Consider the following 26,616-nt stretch of genomic DNA (forward strand, 5'->3'; position numbering starts at 1 on the left):
GGGTGGCTTCTAATGTGTGAGAATGTGCCCTGCTTACGGGTGGTGACTGTCTAAGGGCAGTCCTTTGTGCAGAGGGTCTGTCACCTGCCCAGACTGGTCACACGTACAGCTTGTTGCACTCCTCAAACTCCATGCCTGCAGCTCTCAGCTCTCCTTAACAGCACTGTTCTGCTTTCTGATGCTCTTACAGCGGCTGAAAGTTAACCTTCATCTCTTTGTTTGGGGGGGAAGTCTGACACAATTTGAGATGGTCAGATAAAGGGGCTGCAGTTACCTGATAATACTGCTTGTTCCTGCACCTTCTCTGTAGTGAAACACCTTTTTACCTTATGCTGTCTAATAGGGGAGAGCACGTGTATTATGCTGGGCATCTCACTTTCTTTGTGTGTCTTTGGCAGAGTCACAGTGTGATGCTTTCACTTCTGTTTGCTAAGTGCTGTTTGGCATTAGACATTGTCTATTCAAACTATCTTTAATCCAGTTTTTCCATGATGTGTAATATCTCTTTCAGCGCTGAGATGCTTTTCTCTCAGTGCAGCAGGTAGTTTTCCAGAGCATACGTGTGGATAGCTGGAAGTAGTGCATCATTTATTAGCTTGATAAAACTTGGCATTTTTGTTAAAAGTTCACTCTTCCAGAGACCTAGCAGTGAAATTAGAAACTTTCAATGCTCACGTACTTGAGAAGACTAGATTAATGGAATGTATCAGGATTACATTTTCAAAACTTCTCAGTTGTTATTCTTTCTCCATTTTTCTAGTACGAGAGAAGAGGAAGAGTAACCACATCAACCACGTGAGTAAAACTCTGAGGTAGTGTGCCATTTAGGTAATGTTGAGTACATGAGATAAAGACAAATTGCAGAAACAGCTGTAGTGGTTGTACCTGTGTAGTCATGCATTCATTCTAAATCCTTGTTAGCAAGATAAAACTGAATTGTCTTTGCCTGTCTTTACAAAAAAGAAACAAGCATAGTATTACAGAGCATAGAGCAGCTGATGGCAAAAGAATGAATAATAATGGATTCTGTCATATCATTCCTGAGCATTCCAAAACAGTACAGAATAAAATAAAGTCAAACCACCTCTGTTAGTATTTGAAGCAGAAATAAAACTGAGTTAATTTCTTAGATGAGATGCCAAGTTTAAACAACTTGCTCTTTGAGCATCACTGCAAGGCTTATTGTAAGAAATGTGTTCAGCACTGAGAGAATAATGAATAAATGGTCTCATTAGCATGAACAAATGATAAACCAGTAGCTGAATACGTGCTCCAAGCTTCTTCTGCACACATTAGACATTTTTCTTTGACATGATTTAAGAAGATATAAAAGATGGAATGTCATTAATAAGTGGATACAGACATTTTTGATGAGTAAGGCTAAGAGTGAAAGTTACTAAACAAAGTTTAAAAACATTGCCAAGCAGAAGTGTACTGATAAGTTACTGGTAAGATAGCACTATTTCACGACTATTGTATTGAGTACAAGTGTGAGGTTGTGTCCTCCCCCGACTTCTTCCCTTACAACTCCAGCTTCGGTCTCCCAGCACCAAGGTGAACTGTGTTTGGTTCATTTTTGCTGGCAGACTCCCACTGAAGTGGGAGATGCTTCCAGGCAGCCATTATGCTTTGAAGGGTGTCAGCCTTTTCATATGGAAGTCCTTCATGTTTTTAGACAGGGCATTTAAAACAATGATGGCAAAACCAATTAGACTTCAGTTGCTAGATTAAAGGTCTTCCCTCAGTTACAGCGTTCTAGCCTGAGTTCCAGGCTAAAACTGCTCAAGGAAGCCTGTGAGTTAGTGTTACAATAAGGTAGGAAAATTTCTTCAAGTATTAAATCTATGCATTAGTGTAGGTGATGGAACATGACAGTCTTTATTTCCAGACTCCAGGTGCTTAGCAAGACATGATTGAAGAGAGCAACATTAGGAAAAGTTTTATTGTTTTCCTAAAATGGAATAAAACATAGCCCCAAAAGCAGAGTTGTTTCTTTGCAGGGAGAGATGCTGGATAACCAGAAAATGTAAGGGTGTAGGGTATGGAATGATGAAGAGAAAAAATAGAGATAGAGGGAATTATAAGAAAATATATAATGGAAAGACAGAGACCTCAGATCTTACAAGAATAAAGTAGAGGAGAACTGAGAAAACCAGAGGACTTGCTGCTTTAGCTGTAGCTATTTCTGCTGAAAAGTAATCATCTGAAAATGTGTATTGCAAGAGATGACTTAGCCTATGTTATACAAAGGGTGTTCTAAGCAACCTGATGGCTATGAGGTAACATGCACATCAGGACAGTCATCTTCAAAGATCTCAGTAGCTACTGTAGATTTAAAGCCAATATTCAGTGTGGTAAACCAAGCTTACATAATCAATCTTCATGAATTTCTTTCCTGTTCTTCTCCCTTAGGTTTCTCCAGGACAGCTTACAAAAAAATACAGCTCGTGCTCAACAATATTTATAGATGACAGTACAGTCAGTCAACCTAATCTTAGAAGCACAATAAAGTGGTAAGAACCATTTGTTATCCACAGGGACTAAGCAACATCTGTTTGGGATTTTGTGGCGTTGTCTGTTTCAAAGCTAGCCATACAGCTGAGCGATAGGAACACAGCTTTGCTTGTTCAGGTTACTTGTGGAAGGGGTGTAGGAGTCTGGGTAATTGCAGACTACTGAAACAGGGTTGTTGTTGGTTTTTTTAAAGCTACAGAGCTAATGTGTATTTCAGATGAGTTTCCATACACTTGAGAACCAGAACCAGTGCAGAAATGTGTTGGCATTTTGGGTTCTAAAGTACGTACTGGGAGGAGTTCAGTGATCAAATTGTACATCTGGGAAAACTTGAAATGGATTTTGTAGGAAGTCTCAGGAAGAAAATATAGGACTGGTTGCTGCTTGCCAGTGGTGTTAGTCTGCCCTCTAGTTGTGGATAAAGGTAGGTTGTTGGCTTTGGTTTTATTTTTACTTCCAGCCTGCCTACATTTTCCTGGTATGATTGTTACTTTGGGTAGTTAAAAGAATTATTTAGTCTTTTTGGTTCTCCAGTGGAAATGACTGTTTTATCTGTTGGATACTACAGAAACTGTTCTTTTCATGTAAACTATACCAGGTGAGAAATGAGAAGTACTCAGTGAAAGGAAGAACAGCAGCTTCAGGCCCAGAAAGCTTTACTGTCTTAACAGTTTAATAGAGATTGGAAACACCGAAGATGATTTGCTGCTTTCAAATAGATTTCAAACAAGTATTGAGCACGCCACTTGTCTTTTGGTGCCATTGCCATTTTTAAGTGTTGCGTAGCTGGCAATTGATCAGTTCTTGTCCATGATGGCTTTCTTTGATGGCAGTATTCCTGTTGTCACTACAAAAATAGGAAATCAGGCCACATTAGATGAGTGTCAGCTTTATTGTCTGAGTTGACTCAGCACAGACTGAATCCTCCTTGGATTATGCTGGCATTCTTTATTTTGCTCTATTTTTAGACTTAAACGTATCCTAAACTACATAGCCAGAGATGCAAAGTTAAAATACCAGCAGAGCCTCTATAAGGGTTTATGTAACCTCAAATAGAACTGTTACCATACTTCAGTTGTGAATAGTCTGTGTTTTCAATAAATGTTACTTAATCACAGTGAAGGTACGTGCTTAAAATTTGGTGTAATTCTTTCATGGCACAAATATCTGTACCACATTTAAAAGCAGTTTGGCTAGCAAATCTGATTTGGGTAGATGCTGATCAGGCAGGTGAAGAACGGAAATGTGGTGTAGGGTAGTTAGAAGAGAGTGAGAAGACTTAATAGATTTTGAACAGTTTGCCCTGAACAACAGCTTCTGCAGTGGAATAGTCTGCACAGAACGTGCTTTAAGACTTTTTCTCTCTTTTTCTTTTTAGTGTAACGTTAGCAATATTCTACCATATAAAGAACAGGTGAGTAAACTCCAGGGTTGCTTTATTCTGAAACTTATCAATTTTATTTTTGAGCCAGGGTTGTGGCCATGGTGTTTCAGTAACAACTAGTTGTAGCTTAAGGGAGTTGAAAAAATCTGGAAACTTGATGATGTATCTGCCTTCTCTTTGTACCCCTCTTGAGCTGATACATAATGGTCAGTGAAATGCCTGTCCAAAGGCACATGCTTCTTCAACAGAGAAGCATGAGATATCAAAGCAGAGAGAGTGAGGGAGATACACTTAACTCACTGCAAACCAGCCTTTAGATTTGGTTTCGCTTTTCCTGAGTACAGAGGAACAGATTAGTTTTGATGTTTGAAGGAACCCCATGTCCTGTGTACAAATAACCACTGCCATTACAGCTAATTACAGCACACACTTCAAGCTGCAGCTGCCTTTCTGAAATAATAAATAAATGAATGAGATGGTGTCACATTTTAATGGAGAAGTGTGCTGAGTATAGTATAAGCGACGGCTTCTGTATTTGGAAATTTGGTTGGACTTACTGGTGAGAACATGGGTTCATTGTTTATCTTGTTAAATATTCGGTTGTAAGATCTCATCATTAAATGCTTTGCAAAAATGCAGTATAGCTTTATCTGTTGTTCTAGGAAGAGCTATACAAAATGTTCCTTTATTCTTCAATGGATAACACTTTTTAGTGGAGCATAGCATTCCAATGAAATCTTGGTGTTAAAACAGATCTTTGCTTTGCAGAGATTCAGACAGATCATTGGATATTTTTGATGAAAAATCTCATCCTCTCACAGTAAGTTTTTTTTTTTGAGCCTCTGTGTATGCATTTTTTTTTAATCTGGATTTGTAAAAGTTACAAAAATGTATTGGCACCAGATCAGAAGCAAATTATTTAAAATTACATCTTTATATAGAAGGTACAGTGCAGATGGTGTCCTGTGGATTTCTGCTATCAGCTATACCACTCTTTCTCAGTAGTACAATATATGTTTTTCTATGCATTATCTGAAATAAAAATAGGTGTATTTAGAGCAAGCACATACTAACTCATGTATATTTCAAATGAAAACTGCTTGTCTGTTTTCCTCTTTTAACAATATTTTAATTAGTTAAAAGTCTTTCCCATTTGTGTGGGAAAAATACAGTAGGCACGTGCCTAGCCGTTTAGACTGTAAATGGAATATTTACAAGTAGTATTTGTACAAGACAGTAGGTCTTAAAAGGCAAAATTTTAAAACCAGCATGGTAATGCTGCTTGCACTAACACCTAGGAGCATCCTGTATGTGATTCTAACGTGACTGGTGTTGGGGCTTTTGTAGATGGTCTCTAGGATGCAAAGCCTGACAGTACCAGCTAGCTCAGGAGTGCAGTGCGTGCCTTGTGTCCATGGGAGCACTGCAGGACTGCTTACTTCATTTTGTCTATCGCTTGTAATGAATTTGACAGAGCTTTAAAAGTTGTTTGTTCTGTGACTTACCAGAGTGAAAGCAGCTTAACTTGGCTCTCCTCCTTCACTTTTTAATAAGCAGTTGTTAATAAACAGTTATATGTTTAAAGTTTTGATAGAGGTTCATCCATAAACTGGACCCGTTGTGCAAGGAATTATACATAATAAATGTAACCTAATGAAAGTAATGAACTTCAGGAGAAGAGCTTTATGGAAGGTTTCTTGTACACTGTTGCACGTCAGCAGAAATGTCTGGTCCCAAACTGTCTGTATCAGCTGATTTGCTTTGAGAACTGTTTATGGAAGACAATGTCATATCATCGTTCAGACAGTCTGTTTCTTTTATTTAGCATTTATTTAACATCTTATGATCTATTGCTTACCTCCTCTTCAGTGAGTATGAATAAGGGGAAATCACTGTATCCTTTAGGGAACACTTAAAGGCTTCTTCTATCATAGTTCAGTATACAGACAGAAATACAGTAGAGATCATGCATCATGCTTATGAGGGGAAAAGAAATAATTACAGTGTCTCCAGCAATAGAGTTTGGGGCCTAGTACCCACTGTTCCTTTAATAATTAGCTGCACGTGTTGTCCTCTAAAGATTCCGTCACAAGGAAGTCCAAATCCAGGTAACTGTCCTGCCTCTGCTGTGCCTCACTGCAGAAGTAACAAACTTTTGTGTTAGTAGCATCATAGAGCTTAATCACAAATAATGTTCTCAGTCTTTTCCTCCCCACTTTCAGACAGCAAAAATGCACTTTCATGCGCAGGTACTTCTGCCTTGTGGTCAATTTTGGCCGGTCAACTTTTGTGGTCAGTTTTGTCCAGAAAGATGATCCTGGTAGCTACAGACCTATCATTTCATATCAGTGCCAGGGAAGGTTATGGAATGGATAATCTTGGGATTCATCATGGATCAATTAAAGGTCAACCAGGGGATCAGGCCCAGTCAGCATGGGTTTACAAATGGTAGATCCTGTTTGACAAACCTGACTTCATTTTAAGACAAGGTGACCTGCTTAGTGGATGAAGGTAAGGTCGATGTGGTCTACCTGGACTTCAGAAAAGCCTTTGACACTGTCCCCAGCAGCATCCTAATGGAGAAGCTGGCTGCACATGGTGTGGATGGGCTTATACTCTGCTGGGTGAAACACTGGCTGGATGGCTGGACCCAAAGAGTTGTGGTCAGTGGAGTTAAATCCAGTTGGCTGCTGGTCATGAGCGGTGTCCCCCAGGGGTCAATGCTGGGGGGACTCCTATGTAACATCTTTATTAATTATCTTGATGAGGGGATTGAGTGCACCCTCGGTAAGTTCACAAACAACACCAAGCTGGGAGAGAGTTTTGATCTGCGGGAGGGGAGGCACTACAGAGGGACCTGGATAGACTAGATCAATGGGCCAAGGCAAACTGTATGAGTTTCAATAGGGCCAAGTGTTTCAGGTCCTGCATTTTGGTCACAGACAACCCTACAGGCTTGGGGAGGAGTGGCTGGAAAGCTGCCTGATGGAAAGGGACCTTGGTGTACTGATGGACAGTCGGCTGAATATGAGCCAGCAGTGTGCTCTGGTGGCCAAGAAGGCCAATGGCTTCCTGGTTTGTATCAGGAATGGTGTGATGAGCAGGACCAGGGAAGTCATCCTGCCCCTGTACTCAGCACTGGTGAGGCCTCACCTTGAGTACTGTGTTCAGTTTTGGGTGCCTCAGTACAGAAAGGACATTGAGGTGCTGGAGTAGGTCCAAAGAAGGGCAGCAAGGCTGGTGAAGGGCTTGGAGAATGCGGCCTACAAGGGAACTGGGGCTGTTTAGTCTGGGGAAGAGGAGGCTGAGGGGAGACCTTACTGCTCTCTTCCAGTATCTGAAAGGTGATTGCAGTGAGAATGGGGTTGGTCTCTTCTCACTGGTGACAGAACAAGGGGAAATGGCCTCAACGCCAACCTCAATGGCGCAACGCCAGGGGAGGTAGAGGTTGAATATCAGGAAAAACTTCCTTACAGAAAGGGTTGTTAAGCACTGGAACAGACTCCCCAGGGAGGTGGTTGAGTCACCATCCCTGGATATGTTTAAAAACCATTTGGATGTGGTGCTCAGGGACATGATTTAGTGGAAGGTTGTTAAGAGTTAGGGTAGTATGGTTAGGTTCTGGTTGGACTTGATGATCTTTAAGGTCTTCTCCAACCTGAACAATTCTATGATTCAATTTCAGTATCTTGTTCTCGTCTCTTTTTCTGACAGGTTTTTAGGTCTAAGATCACTATTAGATTTCTGGAGAGAGCACAATCTTTCTTTCTGGGGCCTTGATATTGCTTAACAGTCATTTTAGCATTGCTTTTACAGACTAATGTATTTCTAAGCTTGTATTCTTTGCTGTATTTAGAAGCAGCTTAGCATCACATCAGAATTGAATCTAGCTGTTCGTTACCTTTGTTATCTTCCTGGAATATCTCAAGATAATGTCCTGTGAAGACTTTTCATGCTCTTTCCCATTAGCCTTACATATCCAAAAAGTGTTGACAACAAATATATCAGCCAAAGCTATTGTGTTTTCAGGTTCATTTCTAACATTCATAACATTGCAATGCTATTTGTTTCTTTCAGTGTATGATTTTGTTTTGCCACTTAGATGGGAAAGGTTGCATAAGCTTCTGCTTGTTCAGAAGAAGTAACTGTGTGTGACTGCTCTTCTCGGTTAGTAGTAGGACAAACTTTCAGTAATTCAGAGGACTTTATTTCAGCGGGAAGAAGTTCCGGATGACTACTACAAGCATGACCCTGATCACAAGCACATCTACCGCTTTGTTCGGACGCTTTTCAGCGCTGCACAGCTGACAGCTGAATGTGCAATAGTGACGCTGGTAAGAGATGCTTGATGACTGAGTCTTAAGCTGTTGGAAGACGCCTTTCCCCTCAGTGAATGAACTGGGCTGGACTGAGATATTACACTACCTTACGAAACCATGTTAATAATGAAGACGCCATACGACAAGTTTATTAGAAAATATTTCCAAGTAGTTACAGAAGTGGATAACTTAAAAGGATCTTAGCTTTCCTGTATTTGAATGTGTAATACTTAATTACTTGTCCAATCAGATATTTATTAAATTCATAATATATATAACTCACTGAAGAAGCTTGAGAGAGGCAGAACATGAGATACCATAAACAGTGGGGTGTATTAAGATCACACACAAAGTCATGTTTTATTTCTGTGGTACAGAGTGCACGTTAGAATTTGTATTAACTGGAACGGTGCAAATAGCATGCCCTAAGAGCTGAGAGTCAATAGCACAGGAATTCCAGGAGATTAACTTTTCTTATTATTATGTCCTTCAGTCACAGACACCTTTCTGTCTGCTCCCTTTTTCTTTTTCTTTTTCTTTTTTTTTTTTCCTTTTTGGACCATTTTCGCCATGTGACTGGAGGTGCGCGGAAATTGAGAATAGTAGTAAGAGAAAATCATCTCACCAGAGTGTGTTGTTTGCTTTCCAAAAGCAAGATGGGTTTAAAAAGTACTGATCTTTATGCAGACACGTGTTTATATGCCTGCACGTATACACACACACACACATACACATAAATACCTGAAGGGAAGGGGAAAAAACACAGCCGATACAATCACTGCATTAGAAGGTCTCTTAAACTGTGCTTTGTTGCATACTAGACTTCACTCTTCATTGTGGCTTGTCTGCAGAACAGTCTGAAAAGAACAGAAAAGAACTATCACCAAAAGACAGTGTGGCAATTAAGCAGGCTCACCTTCTGCTTTTCCAAAGGCATGCGGGCAATTTGACAGAATGGGATGATGGTCCCAGGCAATCTTGACATCTAAAGTATTTTAAAAATGGAGTTGTTTTTTAAAGTGGTCTTTACCACTAGATGGCTCTGTTATTACGGGAACGCTTTCAATCCTCTCCAAGACTGTAAGCAAAAGATGGGAAGAAAGCATAGGGAAACCCCGGTAAGTAGGGGTTGATGTTGCCCATAGACCTATGGGCACAACAGCTTCCTGTACCCACCAGGTTATCTGAGGTTTCACTGGGACCTTTGACCTGGTTTAGGTAACGGAACAACAAAACTAGGAACCTGTTGCTCTTGAAAGTTGTGATTCTGAAGTGTAAATACAATGACTGCTCCAAAAGCAGTGCCTGCTGTTTTATTCTGTTGGCCCATGACATCAGAGGCAAATCTTAGAGGTATGGCATTAGAGGCTGAAGCTTCCCACCAATATTCCATTGCGTGTTGTGTGTGACATACAGCCACAGAGGGGCAGTCTGACCAAATGGCATCTGACAGGGAAGTGTGAATGGAGCAAAGATGTGTTACTGAATTGCTCCATGCAGAAAAAACACCACCCACTGGCGATCCTCAGTGCTCACTGAGCATTTATGGAGACCAAACAGTGGATGTGAGCACAGTGAGGCAGTGGGTGGTGCGTTTCAGCAGTAGCGACACTGGGTCACATCTGCTGGTGCACATTTTCACAAGCACAGCACACAGCCTCCTGTTAATTGCTGGAGAAGACACATAGCTCATGGTGCTGACTGTATTGAAAAATAGTATCTTGTAGCTGAGAATTTGCTCTATCAAACAGTGTTGTTGTGCCCTTCATATCTTTTGTAGTTTCCTTGGAAATGAATAGGAGGCATTATTTTCAAAACAACCTATGTAGTTATCACCAATAATTTCTTTTACACAGTTAATGATAATGGGATGACATGGTTATATTTGACTGGAGTGTTTGTTCAGAAATCAGCTTCAACTCTTGATTCCACATGTAAAACTGTTTTGCTTTTTTTTTTTAACAGGTTTACTTGGAAAGGCTTTTAACCTATGCAGAGATTGACATCTGCCCTAGTAACTGGAAGAGGATAGTCTTAGGAGCTATTCTGCTGGCTTCTAAAGTCTGGGATGATCAGGCTGTTTGGAATGTGGATTACTGCCAAATATTGAAGGACATTACTGTTGAGGACATGTAAGTTGCAAGTTTTTACAAATCTACGATATTTTCTAAACAGCAGTTGTCCTGATAGTGCTATGTTGAATGCCTCTCTCTGGTGCTACAGGATACACACAGTGCATCTCTGGTGCCAGGCTTCATTGCCTCTTTTTAACCTAGGGAACTATGCTTCAGCTGTCTTTGAGACAAATCCTTATTATCGTTTCTAACTACTGAGGTGAGCAACTTCAAAGTTAGCTTTTGTTAACATCGTTCCCCCAGCGATGAGCCATGGGACTTGCAGCTTTGCATTGGCAGAACTCTTTAAGAGCCCAGTTTTTAAGTCTTATCAAAAATCTTTTTGGAAAATAAAAATTATCATTTCATGCGTTTTTGCTTAGAATTAGAAAAATTGCAAGGTAAGCTGAAACTTGTGACTTAAGTGTCTGCCCCTACATCCAGCCAATGCATAAATATTTCAAGGTCTGAATTCTTAGCTGATGCTCTTGAAGACAAGTGTCATTTCTGTTAGTATCTGTGGCTGTGTGTCTTGCATCCAACTACTGCAACAGGTCCTCTTTGTCAAGTGTGTTCTTAGACTTGCCTACAATGCTGGGAACAAAATGATCAATCTTAGTACTGCTTGTTCAAGTAGAGCTGTTTCTTGTACATAGTCTTGTCTCAGACACAGGTTCCAGTTTTTGATAACTTTGGAATCCACTCTTTTTTCTTTACGAAGTCAGCTTTAAGTCCTATAGTTTCTGCAGTTTCAGAGGATGTTCAGAGGGTGTACATCATGGTGGCTCTGTGCCAAGTGCTATGGCTAGAAGCATGTTTGTGGGAAGCAGATTTGGCCCATAATATTTCCAGTTAAATTCCTTTTTGTGAAGCTCTCTCCCTCTCTCTGCTTCCTTCTGCATTTCTTTTATGACGGTGGTAGAAATACTAGGTTAACTTGGTATCATTCATTCTGGCTTTATTAAACTTCATTAAATACCCTGTGTGTTTCTGAGTTTTATCACACTGTGATTGACTGTGTGTCCAGGCCTACACTGTACAAGTCAGTTCTAGTACAGGAGCAAACAGGCAGTAGCAATTTGCACATAGCACTGGTAGGCTCCCTATGTCAGATATTCTGCCCTTGCCCAAAGTTTTCTTCTCTAGATTCAGCTTAGAGCTAACATTTAAAATACAGCATTTATCTAGGACTCCTTAGTAAGAGAAATGTGCTCTTCCTTACAGAAAACTCTCCCATTTTTAGTTTCCAAAAGAGTTCTTGGTTTTTCAAATTATTTTGCTTTGCAAACAGCAACAGGAAACATAGCATCTTGTTTTATAGGTACCCCTTGTCTGGGAGTTCTTTGTCTCCAAAACCAGGGCTATGCAGCCATGCTTTCAGGAAAGCATAATTAATGATTTTATACAATGTGCATCTTCACTCAACCTGGCTCAAGTGCTTATCTCTCTGAGGAACACACTTGAAGCGTTGTTGCAAATAGCTCTGAGATGGCTGAAGTGAGGTCAGCGATGCTGGGAGTGCCAGGGTATACATCTTGCTCTTTTTGATGTGTCTTCTTCTAGTCCTCTTTGGAATAAATCAAACTGATAGCACTGAAACATCTGTAATAAGCAGGATGCTTATTGTCTATTGCTGGTGCTGGGTCTCCTGAAATTGTTGGTACTTACGTTTTCAAAGCAGTGGTGGTGGTAGGGAAAAAAAGACTTGAAGCTGCTGCTTCTCCTCAGTTTGGATTTTTTTTTTTTCTGTGATCCCATCTAATTTGAAATGGTTTCGACCTTTGAGTTTAGGTTTGTCCAGAAACTGCACAACCCCTTCTGACAGTGTCCGAGGTGCCCAGCCAGGCCTGCACTGCTGCAGCAGGACAGAGTTCACGTATCTCAGATTGGGTAATTTTACCACAGACAGAACCCTGGAAAACTGCTTAGAATAAATACTCAGCAAAACTGAGTTTTAAGCTTATAATACTACCTTCAATTAATGGTTGGCACTGTGCTTAATTGCCAGCTTTCATAGTTGTAGTTTTGCAGTGGGTTTTTGGGTTTTTTTTGTTGTTTGTTTTTGTTGTTGTTGTTTTTTACTGAAAAGGGTTTTTGGCTTGGTTTTATTTGCATATTCCTATGGGAAGAAAAAGAAGGAAATTAAACTGATATTTGGAAGTCATCCTTTGTCAAAACTTGCTGGCTTTGATGAGAATGAATCCATAATCACTGAAAAATTAACTGTGCAGCTGCTAATCTTGCTATGATTGCTTGTTAAGGGGACACATGCTGTTCATTCTTTCAGACACATATATTTGTAAATAAAGCACAGGAAACACATGGGAATTATGCTTTCCCAGGTTTTAAACCACTATAAATAGACTTGTTAATCCAATGAAGAATTGTATTTTTATACAATTAAACTAGTGTAGTGAGTACAAAAGGTGCAGTGAAGAGCATTTATTCACAGATAAATCAAGCTCTGATCAGCTGATCATCAAAACATTATCTGATTTACATTTCTATAGGCTTATGACCATATGAACAGGAAATTAATTTTGGCACTAGGTTCAATGGTACTCAAGTCCACTATACTAGAAACAAGCACAAAGCTGCTATTGATATTGACACCCATCATCCAGTACAGGACACAACCTGGATGGTTCTTTGATTTACTTCCCTCTTCTGACAGGTAAAACATCCATTTTAAAAGCTCCCACTGAATCAGTGTCCCTTACTCCCTCGTGTTTTTGCAGTTGACCAACTTACGGAGTTGTCAGATTCTGTAGGTGAAGGTCTGTTCCCAGTGGTTTGGGTACCACTCATTTCTTCCAGGTTGATTTTATTTACATCAGGAAAAACTTTTTTTAGCTGACCACAGTACAGTAGCTGAAATGGCCTTTTTTTGCGGCACAGCGTTTTCCTCACTTTACTCCAAATATTTTGCCCTGTAAAAACAGACGAGTGAGTAAAAACCGAATGGCACCCTTTAACACAGTACTTTGTTATCCTGCCTAATGCTATTGAGGAGAAAATTCCTTCTGCCACCTAATGCTGCTTATTTATTTATTTATTGGAGATGAATCCATGTTGCTTCAAGAGGCTTTTTTCTGTGAGATAATAGCAGCAGCTCTTCATAGATCCATTTGTTGCCGTGGTGATCTGCCTACTGCTTTTGTTAGTCCAACTCTACTTCAATAAACCCCCTTCCTGTTATCAGCCTGGTGAAAATGTCTGTAAGTTCTTCAGAGCTAATAAACAGCATACATCATTCCTTTCATCTGATCACTATAGCGTGGGGCTGTACGAGAGAGTGAGAATGGCGCATGAATTGTACAGCTGCACTAATGGAACTCTGAAGAATGAGCCTCCTGGTCAGCCCTGCGAGTGCACGACAGGGCACTACCTTTCTCTCCCAGCTGAAAGTGCCAGGACCCAAAAGCTGCACCTTGTTTCGAGCACCAGTGAATGAACCATCTCTTGAAATGAATAATACAGGCCCCTCGATGACTAGTTCAAAGTTGCTGGTTTTATAAATAGCCTAGAGGTCTCCAGTTGTTTTGTTGGTTTTTTTGTTGTTGGTTTTTTTTTTTTCCCCAGCTAAAGCAGTATTTTTTTTCTTTTGTTCTCTGTCCCTCCTAGGAACGAGATGGAAAGACACTTCTTGGAGCTATTGCAGTTTAATATCAATGTTCCTGCCAGTGTTTACGCCAAATACTACTTCGATCTTCGCTCCCTAGCAGATGACAATAACCTGAGCTTTCTGCTGGAGCCTCTTAGCAAAGAGAGAGCACAGAAACTGGAGGTAATGGTCTGAGGTTGCCTGAGCAGGGGACTGTTGCATGTGTGTGTGTGTGTACTAGGAGCGTCTGTTGCTAATCATATTAAGTGACAGTTAGAAAAACCAAAAAGCTTTTAGATTAGTGTATTACAGGCTGATTGAGCCCCTTTCTGGCTGCAGCTAGCACTTCTAAAACCACGCCTAGGCTCAGTTAGTTCTCTGAGGAAGGAGTGGAAGTCTAGCAGATCACTGCATAAAGTGGGTGTTATATGAGGAACTATAGTTCAGCTAGGCTACTGAAGATTGAAAGAATAGTGTCATATGTAATGGATTGTCTGTCTTTCCCTGCTCACAGTCTGTATTCTGAGCACTGAGAGACAGTCACACTTGGACCTTTCTAAATACTACCAGCTGAAGGTTTCCCACTGCATCCCACTGCACAGCTGCTTTTAAATCTAGAGGGAGTGCTCTTGCTGCTCTCACGGTTTAATAAACCATTTGTTAGGGGGACAGCTGCAGAATTAATGTTACTTTTCACAATCTTCAGAACTCACCTTTCCAAAGAAATGTTATTTTGAGACAAACTTTTAGAATAGTTGCTTCTTAGGAATGCTTCAGCATGCCCAGAGGAGTGTAAATACAGATGACTGGCCCTTTTTGCTAAATGGAGAAGGCTGCTTTGGTGCAAGTCCCCACAGTGTTCTTTCACGTGGAGGCTTCGTGTTAAAGAACTTAAGCAGCGTTGAACTTTCTTGCTAGTTGGTGGAGACACATAAGACATTTTGAAAATACCTAAATTACCTGGGTTCCTAGGCAAAACTTTCCTCTTGACTCATGCAGCCTTTCAACTGTCAGTTGACAGCCATGCATTTTGTTGACCTTTCAACAAAGACATTCAACACGGGCCCCATGTACACTGGTGCCCCATTCAGACAGGGGCGTTCTGCAGGATTATTGGCTTATATTGTTGTGTTGCCCACCTCCAGTAATTCTGCCAAGCGCCAGTTTTTCTATTTCCACCCAGAGGTGGTTGAACTTTGGTAATAAGCCTTATCCCCCCTTGTCCTTTGGAATGATAGGTATGATATGCCTACAAATTCCTCTATTTAAAGTGAAGCAACGCAGCTCTTCTGCTTTGTTTCACCCTTGTTACTCACACTTTAAGCTAACACTGTCACTAATTGTAAATGTGGTTGTAGGGCAGTTCATATTCCACTGGAAATTGTTTACTGAACTGCTCAGAGCCTGTGGCATAAGTGGATGATTTACAGGTTGTAAGCCTGTTTCTTTGCTAACATTTGGGGGCTTGGTGTTTAAAAGCAGAGTAATTTTCCCTACAGCATGCGATTTGCTGTAACACACTCACTGATGTGCATACATCGGACACTTTGGTTTTTAATTCTAAAACGTGATAAATATTTAAACCATTTGCTAAACTTTTTAATTCTACCTTTCTGTTAGAAGTATTTGAGGAGCAGATAGGCACCTCTGTGAAGCAGTGAATTAGTATTCCAGGGGCTGAAAACTGATTTATAACATATGGGTGACTGGGGCTAAATATGTCAACACAGGTTGCCTTATGATTGATGTGCTAGCATTAAAACAGGATGGAGAGTCTGTCTGGTCTTGCACCGGGAGCTCATACAGCCAGTGTCTTAAAGAATGCCACTCTTGAGCCAAATGCATGCCTCCAGAAGGTCGGCAGAAATAAATGTAAATAATTATTTTAAAATACACTTAGGGGTTTATTCATGCTCAGAGTGCTTTTTCACCTCTTGAACTTCCAGAACACTGGGTTGTGCTGAATGGGTGCTGCCTTAAAGGGAAGGTGTAGACTTGTAGCTGATTGTAGCACTCTGAAAGTTTGTCTCCTGGTAGGTGGTAAATTATTAATGGCAGTAAATGTTCAGGACTGAAATTCAGTTCAGCCTTTTATTACTGGTATCCTTATTTATTTGCATTGATTGTGTCTGAAAGCTTCAGTCAGAAATGGGCTCTGCAGGAGAGGACACGCACCGTTTTCTGCACAATCGTGTGTTATATGGGAAATAATTAGGCTGGCACTAAAAAGGCTGCACCAGAATAAAGGCAGCTTGACTAGCTAAATAAGCAGAGCAGAGCAGAGGTAAGCCAGTAAGTGGCTGAAAAAACAGTTAAATACGAAGTTGTCCACATGTGTGGATATGTAATAGCTGTATTAATGCCCCAGCTATTGCTGTGCCATTGAGCAGAGAGCTGCCCTCCCTTCTTGACCTGACTACATGAGTGGTCTTTGGTGGAAAAAGCAGCCTGGAGGAGAAGGTGTAGAGATGGTAAAGGGAAAATAGAGCCCTCTCGTACACCTCTGTTTTCTGCGCTCACTTGTACCAAGTGACCAAGGGCAGGGTTCTTGAGGGAGTGCAGAAGCCATTTTGGCTTGAGCCTTTTCTCTCATAAATGCCTATGTGCATTTTAGTGCTGTTAGAAGCCCAAACACCAGACCTAACTACTAGGTACAATTTGGAACATAACTTACATGAACTCGTAAGTCTGAAATGGATCCAAGTTTTCCATTAGGTAATGAGACTCACCTTTTCAGTGTCTTGATTCCTAACGGATAAGGTTCTTGATAGCATGAGGAGAGACCCCCTTAATACTTTTCTGCCAAAGTGGTAGTTCTTTTCTGACTTTGTACGTAAAAAAACCAATAGTACCACAGCTGCAGAGTGCCTGTGCTGTTCGTATGATGCTTTGTAAAAACTTCCTTGAAATGTTCCAGCTTTTCTAATGTGTACTTCTGTTTCTGAATGTGATACCCAGGCTATCTCCCGGCTCTGTGAAGATAAATACAAAGACTTGTCAAAAGCTGCTATGAGACGATCTTTCAGTGCTGATAATTTAGTTGGTATCCGCCGTTCTAATGCCATCCTCTCCTGAGGAGAGAGAAAGGTGCAGCACCATGAACCAGCGTCCACATGAATTGGAGGAATACCACCACTCCATGCACACAAGCCAGCGGTGATGGTGTCTTCCAGCAAAAGGAGAGGAGGGGTAAAATTAGCCAAGGGAGCCCAGAGCTTGAGGAGCATACTTGGTGCAAGACAAGATCTTTGTCAAATCCACTCTCTCCTCTTTAATTTATCCAGAGATGCAAAAACAAACTTCTCTCCATCTTTTTCCCACAGATGTTTGCTTACTATGTAGGCCTATAGCTGTGAACTCTTGAGGTTTTTAATAACAAGTAGTTTTAAATTTTAGAATTTAAACACTAACCACATGACTATAGTTACAACGTTCTTCCCTCCTCTCCCCTGTCCTACAGAGTCCTGCCGCATTTGTACTTCAGGTCAATGCGGTGTTAAAAACAAAACAGAACGTGGGACTCTTTAAAGTATCAAACTACTCTGGAGCTGAAAACAACAAACAGCCTTGACTTGTGTTGATGGTTTTTCCCTGGTTTGGCTACTAAAAGCTGCTATTATTGGTGATCTGTTCATAACCAAGAAGCTGCACAGCAGGAAGGAATCCCAACTCTGCACCAACAACTTCACTCCAGCAGACTGTCAAAGGACTTAGTATGTTTTGAGTGGTGGCAGAGAGATGGTTTTCTGTATTGTTAAAATATATAGGGTCCATGCTGCATTTCTTGTGAATTATGGTGCTTCTCTCATTTTCTAATACTTGTTATTGCTCTGGAAGAGACGCAAGCTGTATATTTTTTTGAGGCATTGAATGAGAAAGTTGGTCTGGAAATATCATCACCATCCCAAACAGCGTAGCAATCCAGTGGTGAACGGCATGTGTGCAGCACCGCTTCTCGAGTTCTACTGCAGATCTCTTGTGCTATATACAGTGGAGTTCCTAAAGCTGATATTGTGCATCCATTTGGCTCCCATTGAGGCTTTGTTTCTTGGGAGGGATTTACAATCATGATAAGATAGAGTTTGAGAATCTTGGACTACCTAACCAGGTAGATTGAAAAAAAAAATTAATCGAAAATTATCAAAAATATTTCTGTAAAACTTTTTTTTCCTTTTTCCTCCAAAGTGAATTTTATTTTGTGCAACTGCTTTTAAGGCTTGGGTTTTTGTTCCTTCTGAGACTTTGGAATGGACCTTACTTTCAGGCTCTGAAACTGAACTCTGAGCAGGATAAGTATTACTAGACTCTTCCTGTTACATGCCTTTGTAATATCTTCCCTTCTTGGATCCAAATAGATTCTAGGCTGTCTGTCTAGGAGCAGATCTCCCTCCAAATGGCACAGTTTCTGTGCACTTCATCTAGCCAAGGTCCAGAAACTCACACTAAACGGTGAGTCCACATGCTTTTGAGAGTGGAGGGTAGGGAGTGGGGGTCTGAGTGTAACAATCAGTCTGGCTACACTCAGCTGTTAAAATGATGCATTTTGTCTTTTGTGGTATGCAAATATGCCTGCCCCTGGCTCTCAGATCCATGGAACTTGGCACTTCAGGTATTGATCACAACTGAATTTTGGAAATAATGCTACATCTTCAGGTGGTTTTCCTTTCTCATGTTTGTATTAAAAGAAAAGCTAATAAACTCTATTTTAATTAAAGTTAAAGGTAAATTGTGTATTCTGTACAGTTGTCTGATTTAATTCCCCCTCTATTTGCTGCTGTACAGCTTCTTTCATGTTTGAGAGGAAGTGGGGGGCTGTGGAATCAATGTGCATTAAGGCCTCCCCTGTCTCTGTACCTTCCCCTCGTGTTCATTTTGCTGAGATTACTCGGGAATTCTCTGAAGCCCACAGCAGAGGTCATTGGGCAACTGTGTGCTGCTTGCTCTGCAGGATGGGCCAGGGCCCTCAGCTGGATGAGCAGCAGAAGCCTTCTGTAGCTGCCTGCCTATTTCCACTTGTTTTAGTTTGGAATTTGACTCAGCCCTCTACAATATCTGTCTGGTGCTAACTGGAAGTTTTTAAATCCTCCCTTGAGCACTCAATAGGAATCTACAAGCGACTGGGTGCCTTTTACTTTGTGTGATGGGGTCTGGATTCGCTTCACTGTGGGCTGGCACATGGTTTCTGTAGCTGCAGCCGTTCAGCTCTAAGGTGCTCAGCAGGAACTTGTGGCATTCACTCACCTTTTGGCCAAAGTAGAGCGAGGCTCGTCCTGCTGATCTGCCTGTCAGGCGGGTGTCAACTCAGACAGCTGTACTCTTGTCCAGGAACCTGATGCTCCCAACTTAATTTTGCCTAAACTTTAACTGGTTTTAGTTTTTCTGTAGCTTAGCCCAGAGCACTTTGTCAATAGAATCATGATTTTTTAAGAGAGGGGAAAATAGCAATTGCCCTTAACATTCTGGGCCATATGAAAGAGATCCAGGAAAACATACCTACAGCATTTCTTAGGTAATCAGTGGGAAGTAAAACTTTTAAAAGAGTGCAGTTGAAGAACAAAGATAGATACAATTTCAGAGGGAACTGCATTTGGGGGGTGGGTTCTGCGGGGAGCTGAGCTGTGCTTTATTTGTTGGCAGTAATTTTCGTACAAAGGCAAAATGAAAAATAATAGAATCATCTCTAGAACACTAGCATTACAGTGAGTGTACCTACCTCTGTTGCCTTAGAAGAATACCCAGCAACAACAGCCTGCGATGAGAATGCTCATTTGTGAAGAGTAAATCTAAGGTGAGGTGACCTTCGGTTGCATTCAGCCCCAGGGTGGTTCCACTTAACAGCTTCCCTAGACAATATCTATATCGTGACCCATCAAGAGTAACGCGAGCAGTGTGTGCTACAGGTCCATATGGGCAGCAACTCACTGATGTGTTTCTGGGCTACATGATGCCTTTGGGAGTCAGAAGGCCTTTCTGTTTGTGTATGGGGACTGTGTGCATTTTGTTTCTAAGGGAACTTTATGAGAGCTACTTCAGCGTGGGTTTGGCAGTTAAGAGGACAGGCACTTCAGAGACTGAATAAATGTCAAGAACATTGCTTCTGGGTAAGAATATACGCATCAGGAATAACCTGACAAGCAGAAGAGGGCACAAGAGCAATTGAGGTCAGAGTTTGCAGGGGGGGCGTAGCAGCTGTGTGGGTGCTGTTGGCTGATGGGTCAGAGCCCAGAACAAGGCGGGCTGCTGCCTATGGCCCAAGCTGCTAATTCCCATAGTGCAGCAGGGCTTATGCCTGACTGTTCACAGTGTTCTCTGAGAAAGAGGCAAAATATGTGCTGTCGTGCTGTAGCAGTGAATATAGTGCACTGTTGCGCTACCATGCACACATACATATATGCAGTTTAATAGCTGGGTAAAGCACATCGCTGAAAATGGGCCAGTTTGCTGCCTTAGGGAGCAAGGCATTTCCAGGAACAAAATCACCACTTTGCCTCCTGCCCCTGTCACGTAAAACCCCATTTGCAGGGCCAGATCCCTGTTCTGCAAGATACTACTTTTCCCCACACAAAGTGCATTGCACTAGTCGATACCAAGAGAGCCTGCTCTTGCCTTGAGGGCAGCCTGAATGGGCCCAATGGGACACAGAGCACAGGTGTGTGACACCACACCATCAGGGTGGGCTGCGTGTAGCTGTGCAAAGTCCTGCAGCCTTTGGTGGTGGTTCACCAACAAATGACTGCAGCCATGGCCCTTCTCTTGATCAAAATCGATCTCAAGGTGGCAGCGGATGGCAGCTTTGCCAAACTCCTGCTTACTGAGGCACTGAGAACACAGAAGCTTCTCAGGAAGCTTTGGCAGTAACCCTGCTGCCAAGCAGGCTTTACAGCTGGAAACAGGCAAGGTGCCTTCAGCACCCAGGTAAGTCCTGATGCTGAGGTGGGGCATGCCCACACAGCCGCACAGCAGCTGCCCTGCACAGGGCAGGCTCAGCTGCTGGGTGTCCTTTGTCTGCACCTAACCACAGAGGGCTTGGGTGAGTCAGTGCATTGCTGGCTCCATCAGTTTTATCATGGGGCACTGGAATGCTGCTTTCAGGTAAGAGATCCTATCTAGTGGGACCCGTGTGTGCCTACACACCTAACTAGATAGCAGAGTCCTGCACCATTAGTCACAGCACAGCCAACTTAACCCCTCATTGTCCTCCCTTCGCACTCTTCCCACCACAGGAGAGTGTACAGCAGATGGCAACAAGGACACTTAAATCAGCACACAACATCCTCCTTGGCCAAGAGCTGGCACCTGCTAAGTACCAAAGGGCAACTCTTTGGCGCTCGATCTCGAGGCAGAGTGAGGGACCAATACCGTGCAAACTGCAAGAACACCAATAAAAGTTGATCGTTAACTGTCTTCCACCAGGAAGGTGTGACCTTGGCCTGCCCAGGAGCTCTGTCAGCAAAGCCAGGGGTGGTGCCAGCAGTACCTGCTGCCAACACCCTGCAGACCCAAACTCACTCCCAAGCTGGGTGGGCTGCTGCCATGGGCCAGGGCGCACAGCCTCACACTGAGGGCAGAGCTGCGCAGGGCTTGGTGCTCTCGGCAGCACATCTGCACAGGGCTGCTGCGGTTGCCTCCCAAGTCCCCGCTGATCCCTGCTGATAAGAAGACAGCACAGCCCTCCCGCACACTCCTCCCCTTTCCCCACAGTAAGCTTTTGTGGTAATTATCAGGTTAGCATAAGCATACAAGCAAAGAAAACAGCACACACATCTTTTTCCTCATAAATAACTAATCTCTATACTTCTCTTTGAATAAAATTTCTTCAGCTTTTCACAAAATATAATATGGTTATATAAACAAAAGTTGAAGAGCACCACTAAACAACAATGCCAAAACAACATGTCAGTTACCCACAGCACAGGGGCACTGGCTCCACACCTTGCCCTGCCTGCAGGGCAGTGCTGAGGCCAGGGTCAACCCCAGGCTGCTGGCACCAACCTGTCCTTAGGTCAGAACAGAGTGGCCTCCCGGAAACTTTTCAATAGGCAAGCCTGCACTTGAGCTTGGATTTCTTTTTTTCCTTAAAAAAAAAGTTTTACACAGTCAGTTAGACTTAAAAAAAGAAGCAAACAAACAGAAAAACACCACCTTTGCCATGGTTTTGTTCATTGTATTGCATGGTGTGCTTAGCTGTATCTACAGAAGGCACTATAGAAAGAGACAAGTCCAGCAAGCCGTGGGTTGGATCAGGTTGGAGCTATTTAATGCCCAGGATTACAACACACATATGCCCACAGTGCCGCGCCTGACCTGCCCCACACTGAGCACACACCTGCCCCAAACCTGTATCAAAGTTCACCCCAGCTCCTGAAAGTACAAAACAACTATATACAGCTATTTACAGTTTGTAACAGAACATGGTGCAATGCTGCCCAAGGTGAAGTACTGCAACACACCAAAGCGAGCCAACCTCTGTCGCAACAGTGCCCTGCAGCTGTGAGAGGGTCCCACAGAGCACTCTGGCCCTGCACCGCTCTGCACACATGCCACGTCCTGGCACCATCTGTATCACCAGCTGTGCCACCAGAGGGTCCCCTGCTTCCCAGACTTTGGTTTTAAAAGGCTTGGAAACCTCCTTGATTGTGAAGTGTTCTCAGGGCATCTTGAACAACCTGGGGCCCTGGCAGTCCCGCAAGAGCAATGCAGCTGGGTCGTGGCGCCATGGTTGGAAGGGGACAAAAGGACTCCCATAATCATTTCTGCAAAGTTACATATGTGATCCCATTTGGGGCAGGGAAACCAGACTAAACACCTGGGTTCTTTCAAAAGCAGGCAGGAGCTGGCTGCAGCTGCCTCTCAGCAGCCCATCCCTGCTGCCACTCCCTTGTCCCACTCAAGGGGCTGACACAGCACCCATGTGCTACCAACCTAGGCCCAGATGTCCCCAGAGTGTAACGCCTCGCAATGCTTCTGTCAGTGCCCTGCTGCTGCCCAACCCTGGGAAGAGGCTGCGATGCGGGAGAAAGTGTGAGCACTCTGCTGACTATTCCTGAATTACCTGCTCAGTCCTGAGCCTGGTGCTGTCTGACAGAGGTGCAGCTTCCAAAAAAGCAGCAAGGAGGGCTGGAGCCGGCTGGCTGCTGACCCCACTGCTTCCCAGCACACGCAGCTACCACCTGCCTCACAGACCCCACGCACACACCTCCTGCTGCAGATACACACACACACACACAGTGCATTTCCGTCTATGACACGACCCCTGCCTTGCCCCAGGCAGCCTGCACAGCACGGGGGAGATGCTACAAACTTGCCTGACACAGAGGCGTGGAGCATTGCCAACCGCTTTCCAAAGTGCCAGAGCTAGCAGTGCAAAGCACCTGCCCTGTCAGGGAGCTGGCGTGTGCTTGCTGGGGGCTCAGGGCTCCTCGGCCCCAGGCTTCTTGGCAGCATGCCGGGCTCTGTGTGGGCTGGCAGCAGGACTTTGTTGAGCCCCATCCTCCTGTTCTGCCAGCACCCATGCAGCTCAACCCCTGCCTCTAAGCCTGTGCCAGGGCCACCAGCTCTCTGCCTGGTGATATGTGGGATGTCCCCGACCTGCTATCCTGACTCCTCTCATGCTTCCCAGCTCTGGCAAGCAGCTCAGTTCTGGTGCTGGGGATCACTAGAGATAGGGCTGCCACCAGCCATGCCTGCTGCAGCTCTCCCCCTCATCCCAGTACCAGCACAACCCGTCCAGAGGCTGTGGGGCTGCTGCCACCTACCCAGCCCACACATCACTTCATGATGTGTCCCAGCTCATGTAGCTGGCTCCCAGCACCGACCCTCTGTCCCCATGTTGCTGGTGGCACCTCTCTTGCCCTGACTGGGGCTACGCTTGGTCCTGGGCTGCTCCGCTCTGCTGTGGGACTGGGGTGGCAGGGTGGCTCTGCCGCCGCTCCCTGTGCTGCAGCATTGGGTCTTTGCAACCCTCTCCTCCCTCCATGCTGGGGTCACCACGGCTCCTTCAGATCACACATGGGACAGCGGGACCTGCTTGTGGTAGGAGGCCATGCTGGGCAGCACCGTCCTGCCCACCAGTGCTGGGCTGACCTCACCGTATGCAGCAGCACCTGCTGGCTTCTTTGGCCGGCAGCAGCGGGCTGTGAAGCGCCGCCAGGACTCGAGAGTTTTGCCAGACCAGATCCAGACGCCAGAAGTGATGCCCACCACAAGGCACATGAAGTACTTGAGCATGAATACAGCATAGTCAGGCTTGGGGCGGTGGGGGTCCCCTGGGCAGGAGCAGTTCTGCGCCTGCTCCCACGCCTCCCGGTTGTGCTGCTCATAGATGTAGCAGGCAATGACAATGGTGGCAGGCACAGTGTAGAGCACGGTGAAGATACCGATGCGGATCATCAGCTTCTCCAGCTTGTCAGTCTTGGTGCCGCCCTGCTTGATCACACTGCGGATGCGGAACAGCGAGACGAAGCCGGCCAGCAGGAAGAGACTGCCAGTGAAGAGATACACGACCAGCGGTGCCAGCACAAAGCCACGCAGATTCTCCAGGCTCTGGTTGCCCACGTAGCAAACCCCAGCTACTGAGTCCCCATCCACGGAGCTGAGCGCCAGCACGGTAATTGACTTGGCACTGGGGATGAGCCAGGCAGCCAGGTGGAAGTACTGCGCATAGCTCGCGATAGCCTCGTTGCCCCACTTCATGCCAGCTGCCAGGAACCAGGTGAGGGACAGGATGACCCACCAGATGGAGCTGGCCATGCCAAAGAAGTAGAGGAGCAGAAAAACCACAGTGCAGAGTGCGGGGCCCGTGGTCTCATAGTGGATGTGGTGGTGCTCAGGGTCGCAAGCCACACTGGCATGTCCCGCTACCAGCCGTACAATGTAGCCCACAGAGACGAAGAGGTAGCACGCAGAGAGGAAGATGATGGGGCGCTCGGGGTACTTGAAACGTTCCATGTCAATGAGGAAGGTAGCCACAGTGGTGGAAGTGGAGAGGAAACAAAGGATGGACCAGAGGCCGATCCAGAAAGTGGCAAAGGTCTTCTCGTCCTGGGTGAAGTAGGGCTGGTAGCAGGGCATGGCGCAGTTGGGCACCTGCCCAGTCCGGATGCGGTTATACAGCGGATGGGACTCCTTGGAGATGGGCACCAGTGGCGCCTTGCACTTGCAGGTCCGGCCGCAGTCGGTGCCCGGCGGGTGCCTACCGCTTGGTAGTTGGCTTTTGGCTGTGTCCTTGGCTGGGCGTGTGGGCTTCCCGAAGAAAGGCGGCAGGGTGGTGGCCTCTGTGCGGTTGTAGCCCATGCAGAGCTCCTCGGCGTCCCCCAGCACCGGCAGGCTGTCGCAACTCATCCTCTCTGGCCAGGCAAAGCCATACTGCTGCATGATGGGCGAGCAGCCCGCCTTGGCCCGCTCGCAGACGGAGCGGCAGGGGGGCAGCGGCTTGGTGTAGTCGGGCAGGCAGATGGGGGTGTACATGCTGCAGAGGAAGAAGCGCAGGTCCGGGGAGCACTGGATCTCCACCAGCGGCCAGAACTGGTGCACCTCCAGCCCGGCCTCGTCCTGCGTGTCGTGGTTGAACTGGTTGGGCATGTAGGTGAGGTTGTAGCCGATGCCCTTGCACATCGGCACCGTGATCTCCTGGCACACCGGCGCCTTGGAGGCGGCGCGCCCCGCCGCCGGCAGCCCCAGCAGCAGCGGCAGCCCCAGCAGCAGCGGGACCGGCAGCCCCCGGCCGCCCATTGCCGCCGCCCGTCCTACCGCCGCCGCATGCCCCGGGCGCCTGCCCCCGCCCTGTCGCCGCCGCGCCGGGAGCGGGGCCGGGAGCGAGCCCCGCCGGGACCAGCCGTGCCGCCGCCGCCGCCGCCGCCACCTGCGCTCTGGGGCGGGCGGGCGCCCCGGCTCCGCGCCGCGCCGGACCGCGCCCCCGGACCGCCTACGGCCCCGCCCCCAATGCCGGCTCCGCCCGCCCCCGGCTCGGCACCGCCTCTGCCTCCGCGGCGGGTAGAGACCCGCGAGCACGCGGCGCTGTTCGCGGAGCAGGCCCGGACCTTCCCGAAGCTCTCAGATAGCGCGCTGCCTCTTGTCCGTCCATACCGACTCCCTCGGAGCGCACAGATCCCCGCTGCCGGCACCCCTGCGCGTCACGGCCGCCTTCCTTCCGCACCCCCTCCGGGTCATCCCAACCCCGCGGCAGCAGCCGAAGGCCAACAGACAAGAACCGGGGCGCAGCTCTGCTCGGCGCCGCCACCTCCGCGGCCGAACAACTTAAAAAAGGCCAAAAGCGCTCCGGTCCCCACAGCACTCAGCTGCCTGCAGTACGGGCACAGGGCGCTGGTGTGCAGCAGCACAGCCCTGCAGCAGGAGCCATAACTTTTAATTCTGCCCGACTGCGTTTCTGTGAAGTCACAGCCCAGCAGAAGGCAAATCACAGACAGTTTCATTATGGCCCTCAGCTGATTACCCCAATTACAGTGAGAGTAGAGGGCAGCTTTTTGTTATCATCGCTGTGCAATTAGAAAATGCTGATGCGGCTGCATTAGAGCAGAAATTCTCCTTTTTTCCCATGTATTTCAATTCTGTAAGCATTCCCTCTGGCAGTATCAGTTTGGTCTGACACACAGTGGGGACAGGTAGGCAGGGGGGCACAGGAAGGGCAGAGCGAGGCAGCGCTTCACTCCACCCATCCATCAG

At 45.3% G+C, this 26,616-nt stretch overlaps 2 protein-coding genes across 2 annotated transcripts in view; one reads left to right on the forward strand and one right to left on the reverse strand.

The window, feature by feature from the left end:
* The window catches only part of CCNYL1 (cyclin Y like 1), a 37,023-nt gene extending 14,997 nt beyond the window's left edge, over positions 1 to 22,026 (forward strand). The window contains exons 3-10 of the mRNA XM_048953247.1: positions 761 to 795; positions 2,413 to 2,513; positions 3,893 to 3,928; positions 4,667 to 4,718; positions 8,113 to 8,232; positions 10,183 to 10,349; positions 13,956 to 14,118; positions 16,894 to 22,026. Of these exons, the coding sequence (XP_048809204.1) occupies positions 761 to 795; positions 2,413 to 2,513; positions 3,893 to 3,928; positions 4,667 to 4,718; positions 8,113 to 8,232; positions 10,183 to 10,349; positions 13,956 to 14,118; positions 16,894 to 17,010 (791 nt within the window). The 3' untranslated portion in view covers positions 17,011 to 22,026. The remainder of the gene's footprint in view (positions 1 to 760; positions 796 to 2,412; positions 2,514 to 3,892; positions 3,929 to 4,666; positions 4,719 to 8,112; positions 8,233 to 10,182; positions 10,350 to 13,955; positions 14,119 to 16,893) is intronic.
* FZD5 (frizzled class receptor 5) lies at positions 17,668 to 25,769 on the reverse strand. Its single transcript, XM_048953200.1, has one exon. The coding sequence runs from the start codon at positions 25,663 to 25,665 to the stop codon at positions 23,938 to 23,940; it is 1,728 nt and encodes a 575-aa protein (XP_048809157.1). The 5' UTR covers positions 25,666 to 25,769; the 3' UTR covers positions 17,668 to 23,937.
* Positions 25,770 to 26,616: the final 847 nt, after the last annotated feature.

Source organism: Lagopus muta, chromosome 8 (assembly GCF_023343835.1).
Source record: "Lagopus muta isolate bLagMut1 chromosome 8, bLagMut1 primary, whole genome shotgun sequence".
Taxonomy (NCBI): domain Eukaryota; kingdom Metazoa; phylum Chordata; class Aves; order Galliformes; family Phasianidae; genus Lagopus; species Lagopus muta.